This window comes from Platichthys flesus, chromosome 11, assembly GCF_949316205.1.
Source record: "Platichthys flesus chromosome 11, fPlaFle2.1, whole genome shotgun sequence".
Taxonomy (NCBI): domain Eukaryota; kingdom Metazoa; phylum Chordata; class Actinopteri; order Pleuronectiformes; family Pleuronectidae; genus Platichthys; species Platichthys flesus.
This window is the reverse complement of record NC_084955.1, coordinates 15318439-15339306: the sequence shown is the minus strand read 5'-3', so window position 1 is coordinate 15339306 and position 20868 is coordinate 15318439. Positions and strand designations below refer to the sequence as shown.

Genomic DNA, 20868 nt, shown 5'->3' with positions numbered 1-20868 from the left:
TCGCTTTTCGCCCGGTGAGCTTTTCATTTCTCTTTGCCGGCAGCTCCGCCTGTGACAGCACAATAAGTACAGCTACTTATTGTGCTGTCACAGGCGGAGCTGCCGGTGACGGGATCTAGCTGCAGGTGATACAAGGGGATCTCCCTCTCACTGTCCTCTGGTTCCCACCTTCACACACAAGCTACGGCAAGGAAACTATTGTCCCTCAGACACACTAAACACATTATGTGAGGCAATGGCCTTCTTTTTTACACAGGGTGGAAAGGGAAGCATAGAGAGTGCAAGAAAGGGTTAAGAGAGGGAAGCAAGACAAAACCATGTCAGACCCCCTCAGGGCAGATTTGTCATTGTGTAACACAATCTTGTGCACCCCACCCAACTTGATCCCTTTTAAACACACACTCACTCTGCCACTTACAAAACCGGCACAGCAACACTATTAGAAGCCTCACAGCAAAGCTCCAAATACTGATTTTAACTTGAATCGTTTTACATGCAGATTTTAAATACACACTTAATCATCTATCTCTGGGAAAAAGCTGTGTGATGTGTTAGTTTAATTATTAAATAAAACTTGTTAAAGTGTTTTATCCCAGTTTGAAATGTGTTTTAGAATTTAAGTGTGAATAATATACATTTCAAGAATCGGAATAAAATAGAATTGTATCTTTGATGAAGTGTAATCCAAAGGAGATCAGTAAATGAAGGGGAGGTGCAGACAGAAACAGGGGATGATTGTCTTTGATAGTCTATGGTATGGTGACCCCAAAAAGTGCAAATCCCAACATCAAATCACAAAACACAGCCAGAAAAATAAAAAAAATGGAACACAATGCGGTGACACAATGCCGGTACCTGCTGCAAGGCTTGTTGCTGATTGGCTGGAGGCTCAGTCCATCTTTTTTTACCAGAAAATAGATGCTGACAAAGCATGTTTTGTGATTTGCGCCTGTGTTTTGCACTCCTAAACCTTTAGCTGTTAATGTATATAATGAGCGTCATGGAGTCAGAGCTGCTCCCTGTGCCCCATTCCTCAGTGGCAGTGACTATAAATCTTATTTTAGTGTTGGATTTGGTTAAACTAGTCCCAATGTAGGATTTGGCTCAACATGTTTGGCTCAAAATCAAGTTTGAAAGATGAAAAATGAGGTGAAATGATATTGCATTTCTTTTTTTTTTAAGTCTGAGTAAGCAACGGGTAAAAAGCCAAACATATCCAGTCCTTTCAGCACAAATCCTGTTGTATATGAACATTTACATTAGGATGTGATAATATTTACAGATATGACACGGCTGGTAAGTATAAATATCACATCCACAACAATTAGTTCAGACATAAACATTCGCAGCACATTCCTCGGCTCGTGCCAGATCCATTGTGCATCTTGTGCTAACTGGTTCACAGAGGGATAAAACAAGAGGTGCAATTAAAGGCTGACTCACCGCACTGTAACAGGTGTGTAGAGGTAGACAAGTCAGTTATATTCTTTATAACAACATTCCCTCAGAGGGAGGGTGAGGCCTTCACACACACATTCACACACACATTCACACACACATACACACACACACACACTTAACGCCGGGCAAGTAAGGCGAGGCCGGGCCACATTCCCATGTCAGTGCGAAGACCAATGATGCTACTACAGAGTTGTCAAACTCATGATGTTTCTTTTATTAAAATCAAATCGAGGGCAGGAACAGCTCAGTCAACACGTTGAGTACAGCAGGAGGTGGAACACTCCCTCAGATGTGGCCGTGACAAAAGAAGTGCATTTGTTGAGCAGCAGGTTTATGGCTATTTATAAGAAAAAAATACATCTGAAACAAGTTTGACATGAGATAAAAACACGTAGTGCCTGCAAACAAAAGCAAAGTGATTCAAGATCGGCTCCTGGAGACAGCCTGTGCTACAGGATCTCTGTTGTCAGCCGTGACAGTGGCTTTGTCTCCTTCCAGTGGACAGACTGAGAGTGCGGTGTCTTAGTCTCACAGTACGATCAAGTGTCCACATCATCCACACGCAGTCATAATTCACTTTCAATTCAATCTGTTCAGGAAGTTTATTCAACCTCAAATGCTGCAAATGCTTTGCCATGTCAAAGTGGACGGTTGACATGAGAGTAAGGCATTCAGGAAACAAGCCCTCACAGCCCGCTCTGTTATGTTCAGCATATTAAATACAAAGTTTATTTACATTGTGAACAAACTGATTTGAAAGTGAATTGACTTTTGGGTTTGTTTGTTGTTTAAAGTGTAGACCTTGATGCTTCAACAGTCGCTGTCTGAAACACAGTTTAGACGTCAACATGGACAAGGTGATGATGAAATCACACATAAACCTAAACAGAACCCCAAAACTGTAACACATTTATCATGCAGGCAGTACCAGTCACATCTGAAGCGGGTCTGTAGTGTGTGTGTGTGTGTGTGTGCGTGTGTGTGTGTGTGTGTGTGTGTGTGCGTGTGCGTGTGTCCATTCGATTCTCTCACTTAGCCTATAGTTTATAGTTTTAATCCAAAGAATGTAAAGAACCATCCTTCTAAAATGACAGTTAAGCAAATATAACAATTGCCTTTATGCAAATATATATTTATAACTGCTGAATGTATAATGCAAATATACAAATGTTGATTGCAGCCAGCGACTTTGGGACTTCTTTCTTACGCCTCCAGTCTAATGTCCGTCAAAGAGGTCAAGGGTCAAGGTCTCAGAGCTCAGTCATCAGGAGAGCTCTGAGTATCTTCTCTCTGTCCAACCTGGTTTCCTCACCGCTGCAGACACACACAAACACACAAACACACACACACTTAACGTTATAACAAGTTCCATCATGTAACCAGATAGATATCTCCCTGAGAATGAATGGGCATTAAGATGGCAGCAAATAAAACTGTAAAATACCTATGATAAAAACAAAAAAATGAAGTAAATACTGAAGACAACCGGAGTATCAGGCAAATAAGCTGTAAAACCTTGATTTTTCGATCATCTAACGCCTTCAGGGAAAATATATCTACACCAACACTTTATGATTTGAACTATGTGAAAGCTGCAACATAACATTATAAAGATGTGAACTTCACAGTTGAGTCAGCAGCCACACAGACGGCAGTCTGCTCTGCTAAACCTATTTGCTTTTTTTCCCTTCCTACAATTATACATTTAAACGCCATAATAATTCCTTTATTGAAAAACAGATGTAAGAACGTCAGAGTCTAGACTTAACACAGTTTTGACCTGAAATGCAGTTAGACACGACTTGTATTTATCCTGTTATGGAAGAGATTCCAAAGTTATGTAAAATAATGAAAAACAAATCAATTTAAAAGCAAGTGCTCAGACGAGCTATTTGTCAGAGCAACTGCTGTCCAGTGTTTTAGGTCTTTGAGATTCTTCTCCTGAACCACCAGAATGATTCCCTCTATCTTCAGAGCTCTGTTTGTTGGTACTGGATGGTGACCAGTATGTAAAGATCAAACCAGGGATGTTACAGTTACATGGTTTGAAGGGGCCCATCAGGCCCACCTGCCTCAAAATGTTAAAATAGTTTGTGAGCTTAAACAAATATAAACACAGTTGTGGAATAAGAACATAAACTGACATAATAGAAAAAATAAAGATAGATACTCCATTACAAGGAGAGGTCCTGCAGGTCAGCAAAATAGACGGATTTGATGGTAAAATGTCTGTATAAATATTTGTCCTGTAGAAAAATGGCTCCTGATATACAACTGATATATGATTAATCATTGTATTATTGGACTCATCCAATAATGTGTAGGCATAAGACATTCAAATACAGTTCACTAGGTTAGGCCAGAGGGTCAGGCCCTCCCACAGGGGGTTAACAAATACAATCTGGAGGTCATGACTCATGAGATGATTAAAGGGAGAGAAAAGAAGAAACTAAAAGTTAAAAAATACAGAAAGATTATTCGATTTTCTTATGAAACGTTTCTGGTCTTTCCTGTTCATGTAAATATTCGACCTTCAATGAAACCACCTGAGAAAGTGAAAAGCCTCTTGGGATCACAAATTTGTTTGTATGAAATCTTGATGTGAATAGTACCAGCAAGGTTTGTCTTTAAAATGCTGTGAATTGAGTCCCACAGAGAGGAGTGGAGGTGTTTTACCTGTCGCTATGGGTGGCGAGGTAAGGGACCAGGTGAGGGTTGGAGCTACCGTAGCAAGAGGGGGAGAGGTGGGGGGAGGGTGAAGGTGAGCGACAGCATGGACTACCCAGCTCCAGAGCTGGCATATTGTCCACCTGGAATACACATCAATATATATATATATATATATACAATATATACTCTGTGTACTTCTAGCTGATACAGTGGGGGTGAATTAATCCCTAGATATGAGGAGTGTGAGTGTGCGTTACCTGTGGGTATATGGACGGCTGTATCTGTTTGTCCAGTGAGTTGCTGGAGCCTGACTTTCCCATACTCTGCAAGGAGAGGGCTGCAAAGGCTTCTGGGAGATTATCTTCATCCTCATGGTTACTGATGTGCAATAAATTGAGAGTGAGGGTGAGTGACTTACACGACCTGCACACTGTTCTGAAGATATATTTATATATTTTCGATCTCCTTGAGGCTCAAACGCTGATCAGGAGCTCTGCCCTTCGGCGAGAATACTCACAAGCTGAACTGCCTGACCAGTCGTTTCCTGCGGTTGGTGCACTGGTTGGCGTTGGGGTGCAGTCTGTCCGGCGTTGGGATGCGGTCCTGCCAATGAGACGCCTTGTCTGCAGTCAGGCTGGACGCAGCTGAGTCTTGGGATGAGCTCTGATACCTGAGGGAGCAGAGTTATCACATAGAGTCAGTCCTCTGTGTTAGAAACACGTGTAAGCATGTGGACACGCTGTGGGACCACTGGCCTGTCACTGAGCGTCTCATTCGAGTTCTTTCCTCTGGGTGTTGTCGGAGCTTCCTTCTATATATTGGAGGAACGAAGGATGCAAATATTTAGTTTCCACTCTGCTGTGCTGTTAGAGAGCCAGCTCAGTAAACAGCTTCATAAACTCACCCTGAAGGCGGCCTCCATCTGGGCTTTGAGGATGTTACATTTTAGGTGGTCAGGGAGCATCGCCGGGGAGGTTGGAGGGTGCAGAGACTTTTCAGACAGCTGCTTCTCCTCTCCCTGCCACAGGGAACAAGCAGAAAGGTTAGAAGAAAAGAACAGACCTGATCCACCTCTCGTTTTGTCAGTAGATTGGGACGACAGTGCCTGGGAAATGTGTCTGACCTTTTTGTCGATGTTGACGTGAAGCGAGGGCAGCGAGGGCCAGGGAGGGGAATCGCTGTCTGACTCCAGGGCTCTGAGCAGAGACTGAGAGATGTTCAACTCATCCGCCGGGGAGGGAGGAGCTCGACGTTCTGATTCACACACACACAAATCACACACCACAGGCCAGATACTGTCACAGGTTCAAGTTATTGAGTTACTCAGATGAAAGCTGATGATGGTTGGATGTTTGAGGGAAAGTGACGTTTATTGTTAGTACAATGGAGGTGAATAACCTTGTGTCATTTATGTCAAAAAGAACATATTCAAAAATCACTTTGAATTGCACACATTTTTTTGAAATGTGTTAAATAATTAAGGTTAGTTTGATAGATTGATACTTTCAATTAGTTTTACTGTTATTACTTTGACATTTGGTGCACACTGTTTACAGTGAGATCTGCGGATTATCATACATATACAGTACAGAAAAGAGGGATGGGTGGATGGATAGATGCCATTAAAAGGATAAAGAATCAACTGAGTCTGTTTTAAATCAATATTCTGCTGCACATATGCAAATTGAAACAGTTTTTCTTGCAGGCATCACTTTATATTGAGGATTTAAAGGGCCTGAATCTGGAGTTTGTCACTGGGACCAGATACTTTCATGGCCATGGTTTGTACAGAATGATTCATTACAGCAGGCAAAACCTGTCCCAGTGTTCACACGGGCACATGACTATTGTTTTAAGACATGTTGGTGCTGACACACACAGCGCACACAGTGTACTCACTGTTCTTGGTGTGTGTGTGGCAGAGTGTGTCCTGGCTGTGTGTGTGGCGTCTGTGATGGTGGATCTTGCCAGAGTACGACGTCTCATTCTCCTCGACGCTGAACTGGTGTTCTGATGCAGGACCGCTCAGAGGGAAACTGAAGATGACACGTGATCAAAACAAACTTTTTTTCTACCAACTGGACTGAAATTGACATTACATGAAAGGAAAAAAACTGAAGGACACACGTTTTTTTGCATTTTCCAGTTTCAAACATCTTGTTTATTTGAAAAGCAATAGAGAAACACCCCTAAAGGCATCATGTGATTCCAGTAAACATCACAGAGTAAAAGGCGACGCACTACAACACCAAACACCTTGGCCAAGTTCTCTGTAAACAGCTGGTTGATTGAATTCATCCATAAACTGATGTAAATTGAATGTAAAAGTGTATTCAGCATCCTCACTTTAAAGCACAAACACAGCAGATGCAGGACATTTCTATCTCACACCGAAACTACAAATATATACTATACATAAAGCAGCTTTAATCCCTAAACCAGCAGAGAGTATGTGCTTATCTGGACCCTTCCACCTGAGCAGACCTCACTCTGCTCTCGCTTCACTTTATTCCACTCCGTTCTAAGTGATAAATCAGCTTGGGCTGGATTTCTAAGGCACAACGATACATTTCGTCTTCCAGAGATATTGCAGTAAACATGTAGAGGGATTGAAACGTAGCTCGCAAGGAGGACAAGGCACAAAGCGACTCAACCTGCTCCTATCTTTATCTCGCCTGGGTCCCAGTGCTGTCTTTAAGAGTACATTAGGATTTTTAAAAGATTGAAACCATATAGAACCATGCATGACAACCCGGGATCATTCACTTCATTTTTGGGGGGGGATATAAAGAGGAGGTTTACAGTTACAATCAAGTCAGTGAGTTGTGTCTCCCTGCAAAAACTGAGCACTTTTAATTTTAGGCTATATTTGTTTACATTCTATTGAACAGGCACCTTTAAAAACATGCAGAATTATACCATTAGCAGTTCATGTTTCCTATCAGTGGTTTAATATGATAATAAAGAAAACTTAAAACCACAACGACTCTCAGGAAAGTTCTGGAGTTAAAAACGAAGAAATATTTTCCTCTCTACAATTTCTAAGGACATTTATAGACATTCACCTCACAACAGAAATTGAAAATATCCTCGGAAAATGTAGCACAGAATCAAAAATGTGTGAATATTGACACATTTTTTTTTTTCAAAGCAATGACCGTATATATATATGGTGGAAGACGTGTCTCCACTACCATACAGTCTATGGTTCAAACTTGCGTCCCTACAAGCAAGAACGATTTTTGGTGCATTTTGCAGACATTGGGGTTTTAAAGGACATGAGCTGTGTGTCGTTGCCACTGCTCCGTGTTGACAAGGGGCTAAATTACAACTTCCCATTGTTTTCAGAACACCAGCGTGCACTTGTCCCTTTCACCCACCACATGTCTCACCCTTCGCCTCACAGTTTGAAAACCACTTGTCCTCTGTCCCGATTGAAAGATGTGATTGTGACAAAAAGATGAAGACAACATGACATTGACATTTGGACTCAACAGAGCGGGGTACGAGTCTGTGTCAGCGTAAGTGTTAAGAGTCTGGGTTCGGAACGGATTCCCGGGACTAACAGGGGTCAAAGTGCTGTCATGACTTTGTCCCTGTAAACCACACTGATGGATCCCGGGCCGATGCTGCTGGTTCGCTCTGGAGCGCGAGGATGAGTGGACACGGGACTCGCAGAATCGACAGAGGGCCTGAACATAACAAGGAGATGGAGATCACACACACACACACGTAGACGGAGGAAGAAAAGACACACAGACAGACAAACAGGGATATGATGTGTATGACTGACATGGAACGTGATGAAAAACAGATCGTGTGGACTGTGAGATGAGTGACTGGAATCGGACATTTGCCCGCCGCCAAATTTCTAAACAAGGACCCCTAAGATGTCCTGGATTATCTCTAAACCCTCGTGGCCTCTGTGTGTGGTCCGTCGGCTTACCTGTGCGACGGCGTGTGTCCGGAGGGATGCAGGTAAACCGGGGGCGTGAGAGCGGGGTGGGCTGGGTGCCACGGCTCGTGGCCAATAGGGATGTTGTGCTGGTACTTGAGGAGGGAAGGAGAGGACAAGGGATTGAAGAGATGCAGTAATTAAATGTTGTCACGGGGGAGAAGCCAGATCAGTGGCTGGTGCGCGTGCGTCTGTGTGTTTGTATGAAAAGTGGGTTATATGAGGTCACTCACTGGATGGAAGCTGGGATCAGGGCTGGCATGAGAGCTGGAGAAAAGAATGACAACACTCATTACTGGCAGATTAACAAACGGACTACATCACATTCTCTATGTTGTAGTGGTGGGAAAACCTATGAGGTGAGGACATTTTACTTCTCTTACACAGAGTGGAGATTTTAGTTTTAGCGTCAAGATTATCCAAGCCGTAATGTGGATTAAGGTCAAGGTTAGGGGATAAAGAATGAATGAAATAAATGGAATGTCTTCACAAGTACAGAGACCTGAAAGAGCATGTGAATATTATGTATAGTTGTGGGTGTTGGTGTTTTGGTGTGTGTGTGTGTGTGTGTGTGTTTTACCTGATATGTTGATGCTTGGCAGGAGAAATGGCAACTGACAGAGGGAATCGAGACGTCGGTTAGCAAAGAAAAGGTAAATAGCATTCATAAGTCTGTCTCTTAACTTTATTCATTTATATTTATATGTTATATTACAGTGGTAATGAAGTGCAAGTCCGATTTATCAGCCCAGATATTGTTACTGATGCTAAGCTGTTGCCATCACATGAATTCTTGTTCAGTTTTGTATTCCCGGGCAGCACTTCATATATTTGATCATTTATTTATACAAGCCTGTGAAGATGGGAGGACTGAAGAAATCAGCAGGTGCCAAAAACCCTGAAGTCTGATATTTTTTAGCACTTTCGTTAGCATTTTTTGAACCTGTTGATTTATTAACTAATTCTACAGAAACCTGCAGCGATACCTTTTCTATGAACGGCTCAACTTTCATTCTGCATTGCGCTCTACAACACAGTGAATTCAAACAGTCTGTGCCCTTTCTGAAAATGTGTCTCTCACACATTATCACATGTAAAGGACAGAACAGGAGCAGTTAGTCATCACCGTCGGTTGTGTGTCCACTGATAAGACCCACCTTTGCCCAGTGACTGTGAGCGGGAGGGGTATCGCTTGCTCGGCCTTCTCTCGAATGTGCTTGTTCTCCTCAGTCTGCCCCCATGAGTGGCCTGATACTCCGTCTTACCACTGAGACAACAAAGAGAGAGAAAGGGCCACAAGTTGATTTCAAGACCCAGCGCACTGCAGATTTCACTACCAGGGAATTAGAGCTAAAGGAATTTATTCTCACTTTCAAAAAAGGCAAATTTATAAATGATTACCGTGCCATCGTCAAAAAAACTGTTCCTATAACTGACTGACTGTGATTAAGCGGGAAAATATACCACGTGTAAAAAATATATAATATGAAAATATAATATATACAATAACTAATCTGAGAAAACCTTTGTAAATTCGTCTATTTAACAGCCTTGAATTTCTCATGTTTTAGCTCTTATTTCTATAAGTCTACAGCGCTCATTCATTTCTGTTATGATAATACTATAATACTATAATAATTGAATGTTCTAGACTGCTGACATTGGTATGCTTATCATTCTGGATGACAGTACCAAGTAAAAGTGTTTTCGTATGTGTACTTCCACCACCTGTAACTCTTCTCCACTGCCTCAGACCAAGTCAAAGAGACTTCACACTGCCTTGTTCGGCTGCTCCAGCAAGTGACAGGAAGTGGCCTTAAAGTGTGAGAATGTTGCTTTGACCGGGTCTGATTATAATCAGAAGAAAGCAAACAATATGAATGGAAAATCTCAGTCGCCATAGGAACAGATCCATGTAACCATAGATACGCTGTAACCATAGATACACAGGCCATGTTTTATGCGATGTACAATGTGCTGGTGCTGAGGAGTCGACTGAATGATCCTTGTTCAGGTGAGTCTCATCCGCGATGTGATGTTCTGTTAGTGAAGAGCCCGTCTCTGTGCTCTACCTGAATCTGAAGCGGGAGCCGAGTCGTGTGAAGTCACTGTGGTTGGCTTTGCCTGTGGCTGGTTGTCGAAGCCGGAAGAAGGCGTGGCTCTCCACCGCGCACTTCCACAGGTGTTTGCAGGTCTTGGCGCTGGCCAGCTGGAACACAAACGTGTGCTCCTGCTCCCGACCCTGCACAGTCGGGAAAAAACAGACAAACAAACACACTTAGTCGTCTTTCAACTGCGCGCCTGGGGTTTGTTTGTGTGGAGGATTGTGTTTTTGCCGCAGGAACACAAACCTGATCGTCGTCCTCCACCACAGCCAACGTCAGTCGGCTCCTTTTAAAGTCCAGCTGAGTGATTTTGGGCCTAGACATCCCACAGAGACACACAAATAAGACAAAGACAAATATGCTGTATTAGTGTGAAAGGTATTTCTGGAGGTTGTGACGACTGGAGATGTAATAAAATAACTGCACTCATTGAAAGTGATAATGTTTTTCACTATGATACCATCACCTTATCTATGTCCATAAAGGTGTGAAGAAGTAGCTGGGCTTTACAGCAATCCTTATATATTAATATTATTGGACATATTTCTCCTTTTTTTTTGCTTTAAAACATGAAAGAAACAATTTATCAACAATCAAAATGGTTGCTTTATCTATTCATATGTTGTCATGTTACTAAATAGCCTTTACTCTACCCAATTTGACACAAAACCCACTTTATAATGAGACGTGTTTGACGTACTTACCAAAAGAAGAGCCCGATTTTGTTGGAGCCTTCAAATACTAAGATCCCAGTCGGAGTGAGACCAAGAGCATAATCTCCTCCATCTCTGCCCTGAAGATAAAACACACAAACACAAACCTTCAGTTCTCAACAATAAAACACTTTGCAATGCACTCACACATGTTGAATGATATTTGTGACAGAAAAACACAATCACACACCTTGACAAAGTGCATGTCTACTCCGTAAAGTTCCAGCCACTTGCATTTGTTGAGGAAAGAAATCTCTGCTTGAGAAGGGCTCTTCCCCCTGAAAATTTAAAATAACACATCATGATGAGATTTCACAACAAAAACAAAAGTCCCTCCGTCACTGGTGCAGCTCTGCCTGAAAAAGAAGACTCTCAATAACAACACAACTTGCTAAATGAGCTGTGGTGGTAATTGGTGTGAGATCTGTGGGAAACACTCGGTGAGCAACTCTCCGGCTGCGTCACTGACTCCATCTTGGTTTTTGTGTGTACGAATGACTATGAACTCGGTGTGGGTTCGTCCTCGTGTGGCTCGGTGAAGCAAAGCATATGTGTGTGTAATCTCATCTGAGATGGGAGCAATCAGACTGTGGCTGGGTTAAATACTGCCTGGAATCAATCAGGACCCTCCCGGGATTAATCCCTTAATCCTTCAAGCAGACCAGTGAGAGCAGGACCGAGGCGGAGGAGGGGAGAGCGCAGGGACAGTGAAATTTAGACGCCGTCCTCTGTGGCCACACTGATTCAGATTTCAGTAGTTTGCTTTGACGCTGCAAAAACATATTGCTGCATCCCGGAGCAGATGCATGTTGCTTCTCACCTGAGGTCCATCCACCTGCTGAAGATGTCCGCCTCCATGGGCTCGCTCTGTTTAGGGCTGAAACGAAACTCTGACACCAGCACTGGAGAGTGACCTAATGAGTCACAGTCTCCCAGTTCACCTGCAGGAAGTCGCACAAAAAAAACAGGTCAGGTACAGAGGAAAAGGAAAAGACATTGGGAAATACAATATGATGAAAAGGACAGGCTTTTAACCTCATATACACTTTGTATTGTTAATGCAGGTCTTCAAACTATGTCATTTTTTAAAGCATTAAATAAAACTCTCTCTCTCTCTTGAAGAAAGAAGGAATGAAACTCTTTCTCTGCTCAGCTCCCTCAGGAGTTTAGCTGCTTCATAACCAGCAGCTTATTGTATCAATTGTCTACTTGTGCTACTCTCACACTTCGTTATACTGTTTACTATTAACCCGATAATTGTCATATGTGGAGCAGAAACATAGATCTGCTTTAAAACTAAACATTCCTGTATATTCAAACTGCTGCTCCCCAGTATATAGATACGAAATTGTAAATAGAAAATCGATTTGTAATTAATTCACTGGTTTTACAATAGGTTTTGAAAGAATATCCTTGCTGGTGCATGGTGAATATTCCAGATCTGAGGACAGGCTGCAGAGGACCAACCGTTTTAATGCACTTTTTGCAGTATCATGATCTTTTGTCTTCTGGGTTTAACTTTCAAATGATGCTCGACTTGTGCAGCAAGGAAAAGGTTTCAAGTTTCAAATTTGCACATTGATTTTCATATCCAAATGAAATTCAAGCAAACCACCTGCTTCCAAGAATTCAAGCTAAATTAATGTTTAAGCTTTAGAATTTGCTTTGGAGAACAGGAAGCTGGAATATGAATTATCTGTAGTTACTGAGCTCTACAAGAAATATCACCAGTGTGGTCCTGTGAGAGGACAGACAGTTGATAAACCTCTCAATATGATTGTTATTGTGAATAAATGTAATTGATGAAATTGATATGAATGAGTGTGTGAAGTTGACTTACTTTGTAAACAATATGCCGCCAGCTCTACGGAGGTGTCATACGGACATTTCAGCCTGGAGAGAGAAAACGAGACGCTGATGAAGAGCCTGTCCTAACCACGGTTTGGTGTGTACATGTTATCATGTGTTAGAAAGACATGTCAGTGTCAGAATGACCTACATGGTGTATGTGTGTGTGTGTGTGTGTGTGTGGAGCAACCCTTTTCCAAAAATAAGCAGCCCTCTGCCGTTCCTGATCTTGAGCTTTATAATAGAGTTGGACTCTGGGGATGTGTGGCCCAGATAGAGCCAGGAGGAGGTAGCGAGAGAGAGAGAGGGGGGGGGGGGGGAGGGGATAATACACTGTCTGAGTGTGTGTTTGTGAGGAAGAAGAAAAAAAAGTGCACAGAAGTCTCCCATACTGTATTGTGGGTGACCTGAGCGTAAGCAGAGGTGCGTGTGTGTGTGTGTATCCAGTTTAATGCTACTTCCAGATGTTTTCACTATTTTTACCTTTTAAGAAACATCTTGAACAAATATCGGTTGGATGACATTACTTGACCAGCATCACCATTCTAATAAAACTGATGAAACAATGGAAACAACTACCCTAAGACAAAACTGTACTAACTTAGGTTAGTAGTCTCTACGTTCAGCGGCACCATCTTGTCGACTCGTCAAAATTTAAACTCAGCCAATTGCCTCCGGTTGCAGTTTTCCCGACCCTCCCTCCCTTCACCTTTGATTCATCTATTTACCTTCCTGCCACATCCCTCATTCATTATTCACATGCAGCGAAACTCTCCCTTCTCTCAGTTCTACAGATACTGCTTGAGGCTCGCAATATGATCGGCTGAAACATGTCCATGCTGAGTCTAAGCGAGTGTAGGTGAGCGTGTATGCGTCTGTAAAATAAGTGTATGTGCATGTATGTGTGCAGCAGTGTCTAATCCGCTGGAACGAACGGGGGATTTTGTTTATTCGATGTGCTAGGACACACTGTTGTCTTGCATTATTTAACATGTCTGTCTGCTACACGTCCAAGGTGAAAGGATAATCAATTTAGACAGACGTCTTGTCCCTGATGTACTTATTTGACCTAAAGTGGGTTTGCAAGACAAACATCTGTATCCCCTCCCCTCCCTCATTCTCTTTGGAACAAACACAACCTCATCATCATCAACCTCACTCAAGTTAAAACATTAACTGCTTTAACCTGAGTGTTAATTTCAATGAACTACCGTCTCCGAGCATGTTGCATCTGTCGAGCCACTTTCCAATACGCAACATGTGAAGAAACAGGTTTAGCATGACTCAGTATGGCACGAAGCACTGAGTATCTCTTGCCTGACTGATGCAGTGCCCTTCTGGTGTGGCTCCCTCCACGCAAACCCCTACAGATGGTCCAGAATCTGGTCTTCACTCAGCCGTAAAGGGCAGGTGTCACTTTGCTGTTTGTTGACCTCCACTGGCTACCGGTGACCGCATGACTCATGAATAATGTTTGCATACACGGTGACACAGGGACTACTGGGCCTGCACCCATCGACTTATTTATTCTCAACCACCAGACGCACACAAGGCGGTCACAGCCCAGATTGTTCGAGTCTGTGGTGCCCTGATGGTGGAACGAGCCACTCCAAAACCGCAGATGCGCTGTACCGCCACTGGCACGTACTGTTTTTCGCTAGCCAACATATCAGCAATTCTGAAGTACTGTATTTCACACTGGAAAGTCCCACAATTAAAACGCTGACATGAACCATAACCAAGACTTCAGTTTTGAAGAGTGGCACTGATTTTGCCATTTACAACATAAGCAATCTCATAAGGCATTAGAAAACAACCTAATTCCATACAGGGTCAGTAGCTCAGAGCTATTCAAATATGTATTGTCCAGGGTTCATACACATTTTGACCAATAGATTTAAATGACTTTTCAATAACTTTAAACCAAATTTTCATTACCGAATATTTTGTGAAATCTGGGTGTTTGGGCGAAAAAGTGACAAATGTAGTATTTAAACTAACAATGAGAACTCCAAGGCAAACAGTATACCTTAAATAAAACAAACCCAAGTATGCCAACTTATATTTTGAGCGTATTTCTTTAAAAGCATATGAATTATTTAAAACTAAAATATGAATATAACAAATATCCATGACTTTTCCAAAACTTTGGGGATTTTATTTTTTTCCATGACTTTTCCAGGCCTGGAAAACATTTTTCAAAATTCGATGACATTTCCAGGTTTTTCTTGACCGTAGGAATCCTGATTGTTCGTTATGTAAAGTCCACATTTTAGAAACGGTATCAGGAAGGGTCAAGTGGTATCAGACAAACTACTACTAACGGGCCACTTACTGTACACTACCTTATCTCTATGCACTTTGTCTGTATGAAGTTTGTCATACTTACTTCAAAGACTCCTACCGCATTGAATCCTTAGCGTTGTCCCTCACTTGTAATTCACATTAGATGAAAGTGTCTCCCCAAATGACTAAATGTAAATGTAAGAGTCGAGGACAAAGAAACTTACTTGCCAGACAGAATGTCTTGCCGAAGCTGCAGCACAAACAGGTATCTGTTGGTGGAAACAAGATAAATAAAACAGAGTGAGAGCTTTACACCGAGGGTGAACATAAATCAATTCATGTATCACAAGCTTCTCCTCGCCACTGACACGTAATTAGCTTTAACAAGTCTCTGTCCATTTGGGCCCTGATTTAAAAGTGCCCATAGCAGCAAAGTAATTAGCCTCAGGTCCCCTTCGGACCTCGACACTGCGCTCCAGAGGAAAAAACTGTGTGCATGCATGTGTGTGTCTGATTTGCGTGTGAGATCTTTACCTTGTGAATTCCTCGCGCAGGTTATTTGGCTCCGAGGAGTAAAATTTCACCCTGAAGAAGAGTCTGTACGGAGACACGTCTACAGAAGATGAAGACAAGGAGGTAAAAGCATGAATAAAGACTGAACATGAAAGACAGGAAGAGAAAGACACGGAGCAAGAGGAAGGGCTAACTCTATGAAAGATGTATTAAATCAAATCGAATAATTTCAAGATTTATTTGATCTATTTCATATCATCCGTTCACTCTATGATTCATGCAGTTCATCTGTCACTGTCACCAAGGCAATAGATCTTCATTGGATCTTGTATCTCTCTTACATATTTGAATGTGTCTTTCCTGTGTGACTTCTGCATCAATCTGACACACACAAACAAGCGCACACACAAACGCACACACCGTGTATCATTTATCCTCACTACTATCTGGAGAGCAAACAAGGCTTCTAATGCCCATGTTAATCACCATGTCAACATTTGACAATACACCACCTGCTCCCTACTCACCGCCTTCCATGTGCACGCTGCACATTTCACTTAATGAAGAGAACAGTTCAAACCTACCTCGGATCTGCTTCTTTATGGGCTTGGACATATCCAGCCAGTGCTACAGGAGAGAAAAGAAGAGGGGGTGAGAGGGAGCTCTATCGGCCGGTGCTGTACAGACGTAAGCACTCGATACTCACTGAGACTTGGTCTGTGTCCATGAACTGCAGTCCAAAGTAGTCCGTCTCAACCAGATCTATGTGATACATGATCTGGTCAAAAAGGTCCTGGCCTTTGGATTTGCTCTACAACAAAAAAGAAAGACAAAAAGTTATTTATTTTTTTGAACCAAGTCGAGTGCGTGTGTTTATGATCTCGTCTGGATAAAGTTTGTGTTATAAAAACTAGAGGTGCATCATTGAGGGAGAATACAGATTGGCCAGTATGAAATTTCAGGTGTGAAAGTGGATTAGAAGCAGACCTGGTGTCCATAACAGGCGCAACATGAAATGCAGTGGAAGTGACGTGGCTGTTGTCTCTGTGTGTGTGTGTGTGTGTGTGTGTGTGTGTGTGTGTACTCAAGATATTGGGACCTTGGGACTACACATTCACATTATATTAACAAAAACTAGGTCCTCATCACATAGATCAATACATTTTAAGGTGAAAAGATGTTTTGTTTAGATTAGCGTAAGACAAGTAGCAGTTATGGTTGAGGTTAGTTAGAGTCATGGAGACACACAACTCTTTTTGTGTGTGTGTGCATCTGGGTCAAAAGAAAAGGATAAGCCCCTGAGGGAACGGCTGTTATTCAGGCCCTCGTCTTTAACATTGAGAACCAAGAACACAAGTTAGTGGACTTAAGCACGACGTTCAGTGTTATCTCCCAGACTTTATCTAAACGGTTTACTAGCAAATGTGTGTGTGTGTGTGTGTGTGTGTGTGTGTGTGTGTGTGTGTGTGTATGATCGGCGTATAACCCGAGTCTGACCCATATAACACAGAGTGGGTGTGCAGAGAGATGACAGCCTTGTACTTTGGATCCTGATAACCAGTTCAAACTTCCCGGTGAGCGTTTGAAAGTGTGAGGAAATCACTGGCATTAAGGGGATTGTGGATAAAAATAAAAAATAAATCCCCACAATGCTTTTCCTCATTCTGCTGCATGAGGTGTGGAGAGGCTGGTTGAAATCTCAGCCTCTTATCACATGGGTGCACGTGCACGGAAAGTTGGGGAATATTTTAGTTTCTCTTCTGCCTGTTGTGTTAGCTGCATTCAGCCTGAAGTGACAGACTAATAAGGTTTAATAGGCGAGTTTCAGCTGCGTTCAGTTCGCCTTTGTCAATGCCTGTGGGAAAACTAGAGGGCATGAACAAACTTGTTCCAACACACCTGTGACTCAACCGCCAGCTAGACAAAGCATGTGTCATATTGTTGCTGGAGCTGCAATACCTCAGCAGAAGATGGGGCTTTGTGACATGACTGTAATGTCCCTGTAGGACTAAAGAGAAAGACTCCCTATGTGCCGATAACCAACCGTACACCGGCGGAGCGCTTTCGGGGGTGAGGCACGCACACAACAGTTTGAGTGACACACACGACCTTCAAAATGAAAACATCTTACGAGGAGCCACTTACGCACGCAGGCCCACACACTCGCTCATCATCCCACCTACCCCTCACACACTCGTAGCACTCGAGTCCACGCGTTAGTCAATCAGATCAGGGAGTCGGGGAATATAGACAGAGAGTGAGAAAGCGACAGACAGAGGGAGAGGCAGAGGGAGACGGATGGAGCACAGGAGGGACGTGGAGAAGAGGAGGGAGGTTGAGGAGGCCGGGTGTGAAAGAGTAAGATGATGAGCAAGGGAGAAGGCCACCGAGGGAGTGCAGTAGAAGATGAGGATGGAGTGAAGGGGGAGAGCGTAGATGGCTAGCGAGCAGATGCAGGGAAATCGACTGGCGGAGAGAGAGAGAAGATGAAGATGAAGAAGGAGAGGAAGAATAAAGTGATAGGGAGACGCTGTAAAAGGGCAAAAACACGGGGCGGCTTCAGGTATCTTCAGTGAGATTTCCCTGCAGTCAGGGTGGGGACGTAATGTCATCACCATCTGGAGCTGCTCCTCTCACTCTACAGAGACTCACTCGCAGTATAAAGGCCACTCTGGTCATACTGATTAAATCTCTTATATGCTCAATGTTAGGTTTGTATACGGACATGGACTGAGCCTGCTGTTCGCCCTCTGTTTGTATTTAGTCTGTATATGTGCATGTGTTCTGAGAGATTAGCGATATGGACGAAACAGACGAATGTAGCCAATAGAAATGTCAACAATGAAAGACGTGTTTGAAGAGAGACTGTGTGAGTAAATAGGACCATGGTCTGCTTGGTGTTCTCTCTTATAGGCTCGTTATCGCAACCGCCTTAATCGACGCCATGTTTGTTGTTGTCAGATTCTCTCCACTCTGAGCCGCCCTCTAGTGGGTATATTGCCGAGCGACCATGCTAATGTAGAGTCTGGGTCGGCCAATCTGAGCGAGCGAGGAAGCTACAGAACATTGACTTCCTGTGGCGAGGCAAATCGCAGCGTGGCTTTGCATGGAGTTCAACGTTGGTGGACGAAAGTGAACGTGACCTTACAACTTTTGAAGTGGAACTATCTCTTTTAGTACATAGCATCAATGAGCCCTGAAAGGGGTAAATCACAGAAAAATGTACGTTCACTCATTGTCTCCTCACCGCTATGCCGATGGAGGACCGAGCGAAGTGTTTGAGAGAGTCCAGAAAACACTTTAGGAGTTCCGGGAGTCAACAGCGTTGCAGCTAAATCCAATACATTTGAAGTAAATGGTGACCGACACGTCAAATGTAAAACCAATATCGAAAAAAAAACTTTAAATTATATTTGAAACAATATTTTTCGCCTAAATGTCCGTGGTAGGGATGCCCAAGGTTGCCAAGGCCAAGGCACCCTTGGGCAAGAGCATGTGTGCGGTGTGTGTGTGCGAATGTGTCTCCAGCTGAGGATATCAGATTATGTTAAGGCTAAAAACATGATGTACATAAAGTCGTTTCAAGTTTAATTTGAATGTCGGGGCTAACAGACCCTTGGAGGATCCCACAGGAGCAGTAAGGAGGCATGATAAGGTTTTTTTCTGTTGTTTTATGATGTTTGAAGAACTATTTACTTCCATAGTATTGGATTTGGCTTCAACGCTGTTTACCCCTGAAACTCAAACACTGTTTTGTTGACTCAAAGGCTTTACCCCAATCTTCATCGACATAGTGGTGAGCAGATGGTGAGTAAATTTTCATTTTTCTGTGAACTTCAATATCTAATACTACTATAAAGTCAAACACAATGTCCCAGATCACAAGATGAGATCTCGGAGTTACTCCTTTTGTTGACCGACTGTCGACAGCTGACATAAGAGAGAAAGTATATGAGATGTTGAAGCAGGGACTTTTTAGAATTAGTAATCAAACCTATATATTAAATTCTATCGCAGTGACCCTTTCATTTTTTGCAATGACCACCATGGACCAGCCTCTATGGCCCCCACTGGGCCCCGGGCCACACTTTGGCACACACGGATCTGGACTAACACCTGGTCCTGCAACACTTTCTCTGTTGACACACTCGTGTAAACACGGGGAGCCGCTGGCAGGACAGCGGACAGGCTCCAGCTCACTCACAGGCAAATCCACGTTGACATCCGAGCCGTCCAGCAGCAGGACCCGGCAGCTGATGGTGGTCCTCGCCGTCCCGGCCGCCGGGATGTGGACCGCCGCTCCCCCGGTGACCACGGCGGGCACGTGTACGACCTGCTGCTGATGGGCCAGGAGCAGGGGGTTCCCGGTCACCCCTGCCGCTCCCCCTCCTCCTCCCCCTTTCCCGTCCCGCTCGTCCCTCTCTCTCGTCTGGAAGCGGCTCCGCGAGCGGCGGCTGAACGTCCGGCGCAGAAAGCCCATCATCTTCCCGACCCACAAGACGAGGAGGTCCGCGTTGCGTCCGCCGCGGCCGGGCTCCAGCTCCTTTCTCCTCCTCCTCCTCCTCGTCCTCCCTGGGGCGAGGAGTCACTCAGCAGGCGCGGCGGAGAGTTCAGGGCTGCCGATCGGTCCTCAGATCAGGCTGGATGGCGGCGGCAGCGCGGGGACTCCAGCCGCATACTAATCAAAGTACCACAGGTCGTGCACCGAGGCAGCAACCAGTTGATTTCCAGCGGCGGAGCCCGGTGGAAGCGATGGGACTCGGTCACGGAAACAAACAGACCTGTCCCTCTTCCTGCGCACCTGCCTCCCGCTCGCTGTTGCGCACCGACTCTAGAATCCCGGAGAAATCCCGTCCGGACTCAACCCGGAGTCACACGGGGCCGGGCAGGGAGCAGGGCGGTGTGTGGTCGCCTCTGGGTCCGAGGAGGGGCTCCGGCAGGCGGGTGTTGCTTTCTCCGCGCACCGGCGAACCGAAACTGGAGCGTTCACCTCCCAGGTAAAAGTCAACCAGCGGAACTGGACAAACAGCCTCAAGTGCGCCTGCGAACAAACAGCGCAACAAACTTCTGTTCCTCCCGACTGGACGACCCGTCAGCGCCGGGGAAACAGCGCCACCTGTCGGCAGCGGAACTCGCAACTGTGGACTGACACGGATCATGAGTGGGTCCCAAGCTGTGGTCCGCGGGTTTCCCAGTGACCGTTAAAGGGTTTCCAGGAGGTCTCAGTATACTGTTGTCACATTACGTTTATTGGATTTTGCCAAGAACCAGAAAATGATAATCACGTTTGACTTAAAATTAAACCTAAAATCTAACT

At 44.0% G+C, this 20868-nt stretch overlaps 1 protein-coding gene across 2 annotated transcripts; it reads right to left on the bottom strand.

Annotated features, from left to right (window-relative positions):
* Window positions 1–1660: 1660 nt before the first annotated feature.
* On the bottom strand, window positions 1661–20034 carry epb41l4b (erythrocyte membrane protein band 4.1 like 4B). 2 transcript variants are annotated; one of them, XM_062399086.1, is made up of 23 exons: window positions 19756–20034; window positions 16258–16362; window positions 16136–16178; window positions 15573–15651; window positions 15263–15307; window positions 12745–12797; window positions 11725–11845; window positions 11095–11182; window positions 10896–10984; window positions 10438–10507; window positions 10159–10328; window positions 9244–9353; window positions 8667–8700; window positions 8320–8353; window positions 8078–8181; window positions 6031–6167; window positions 5255–5385; window positions 5036–5149; window positions 4887–4942; window positions 4649–4801; window positions 4389–4509; window positions 4138–4271; window positions 1661–2775 (listed from the first exon to the last, which is right to left on the bottom strand). In XM_062399086.1, exons 1-23 carry the CDS (start codon window positions 20032–20034, stop codon window positions 2712–2714), a joined length of 2334 nt encoding a protein of 777 aa, XP_062255070.1. In that variant the 3' UTR covers window positions 1661–2711. The 2 variants fall into 2 exon arrangements, with proteins under 2 accessions (XP_062255070.1, XP_062255071.1); XM_062399087.1 differs by lacking the exon at window positions 4138–4271.
* Window positions 20035–20868: the final 834 nt, after the last annotated feature.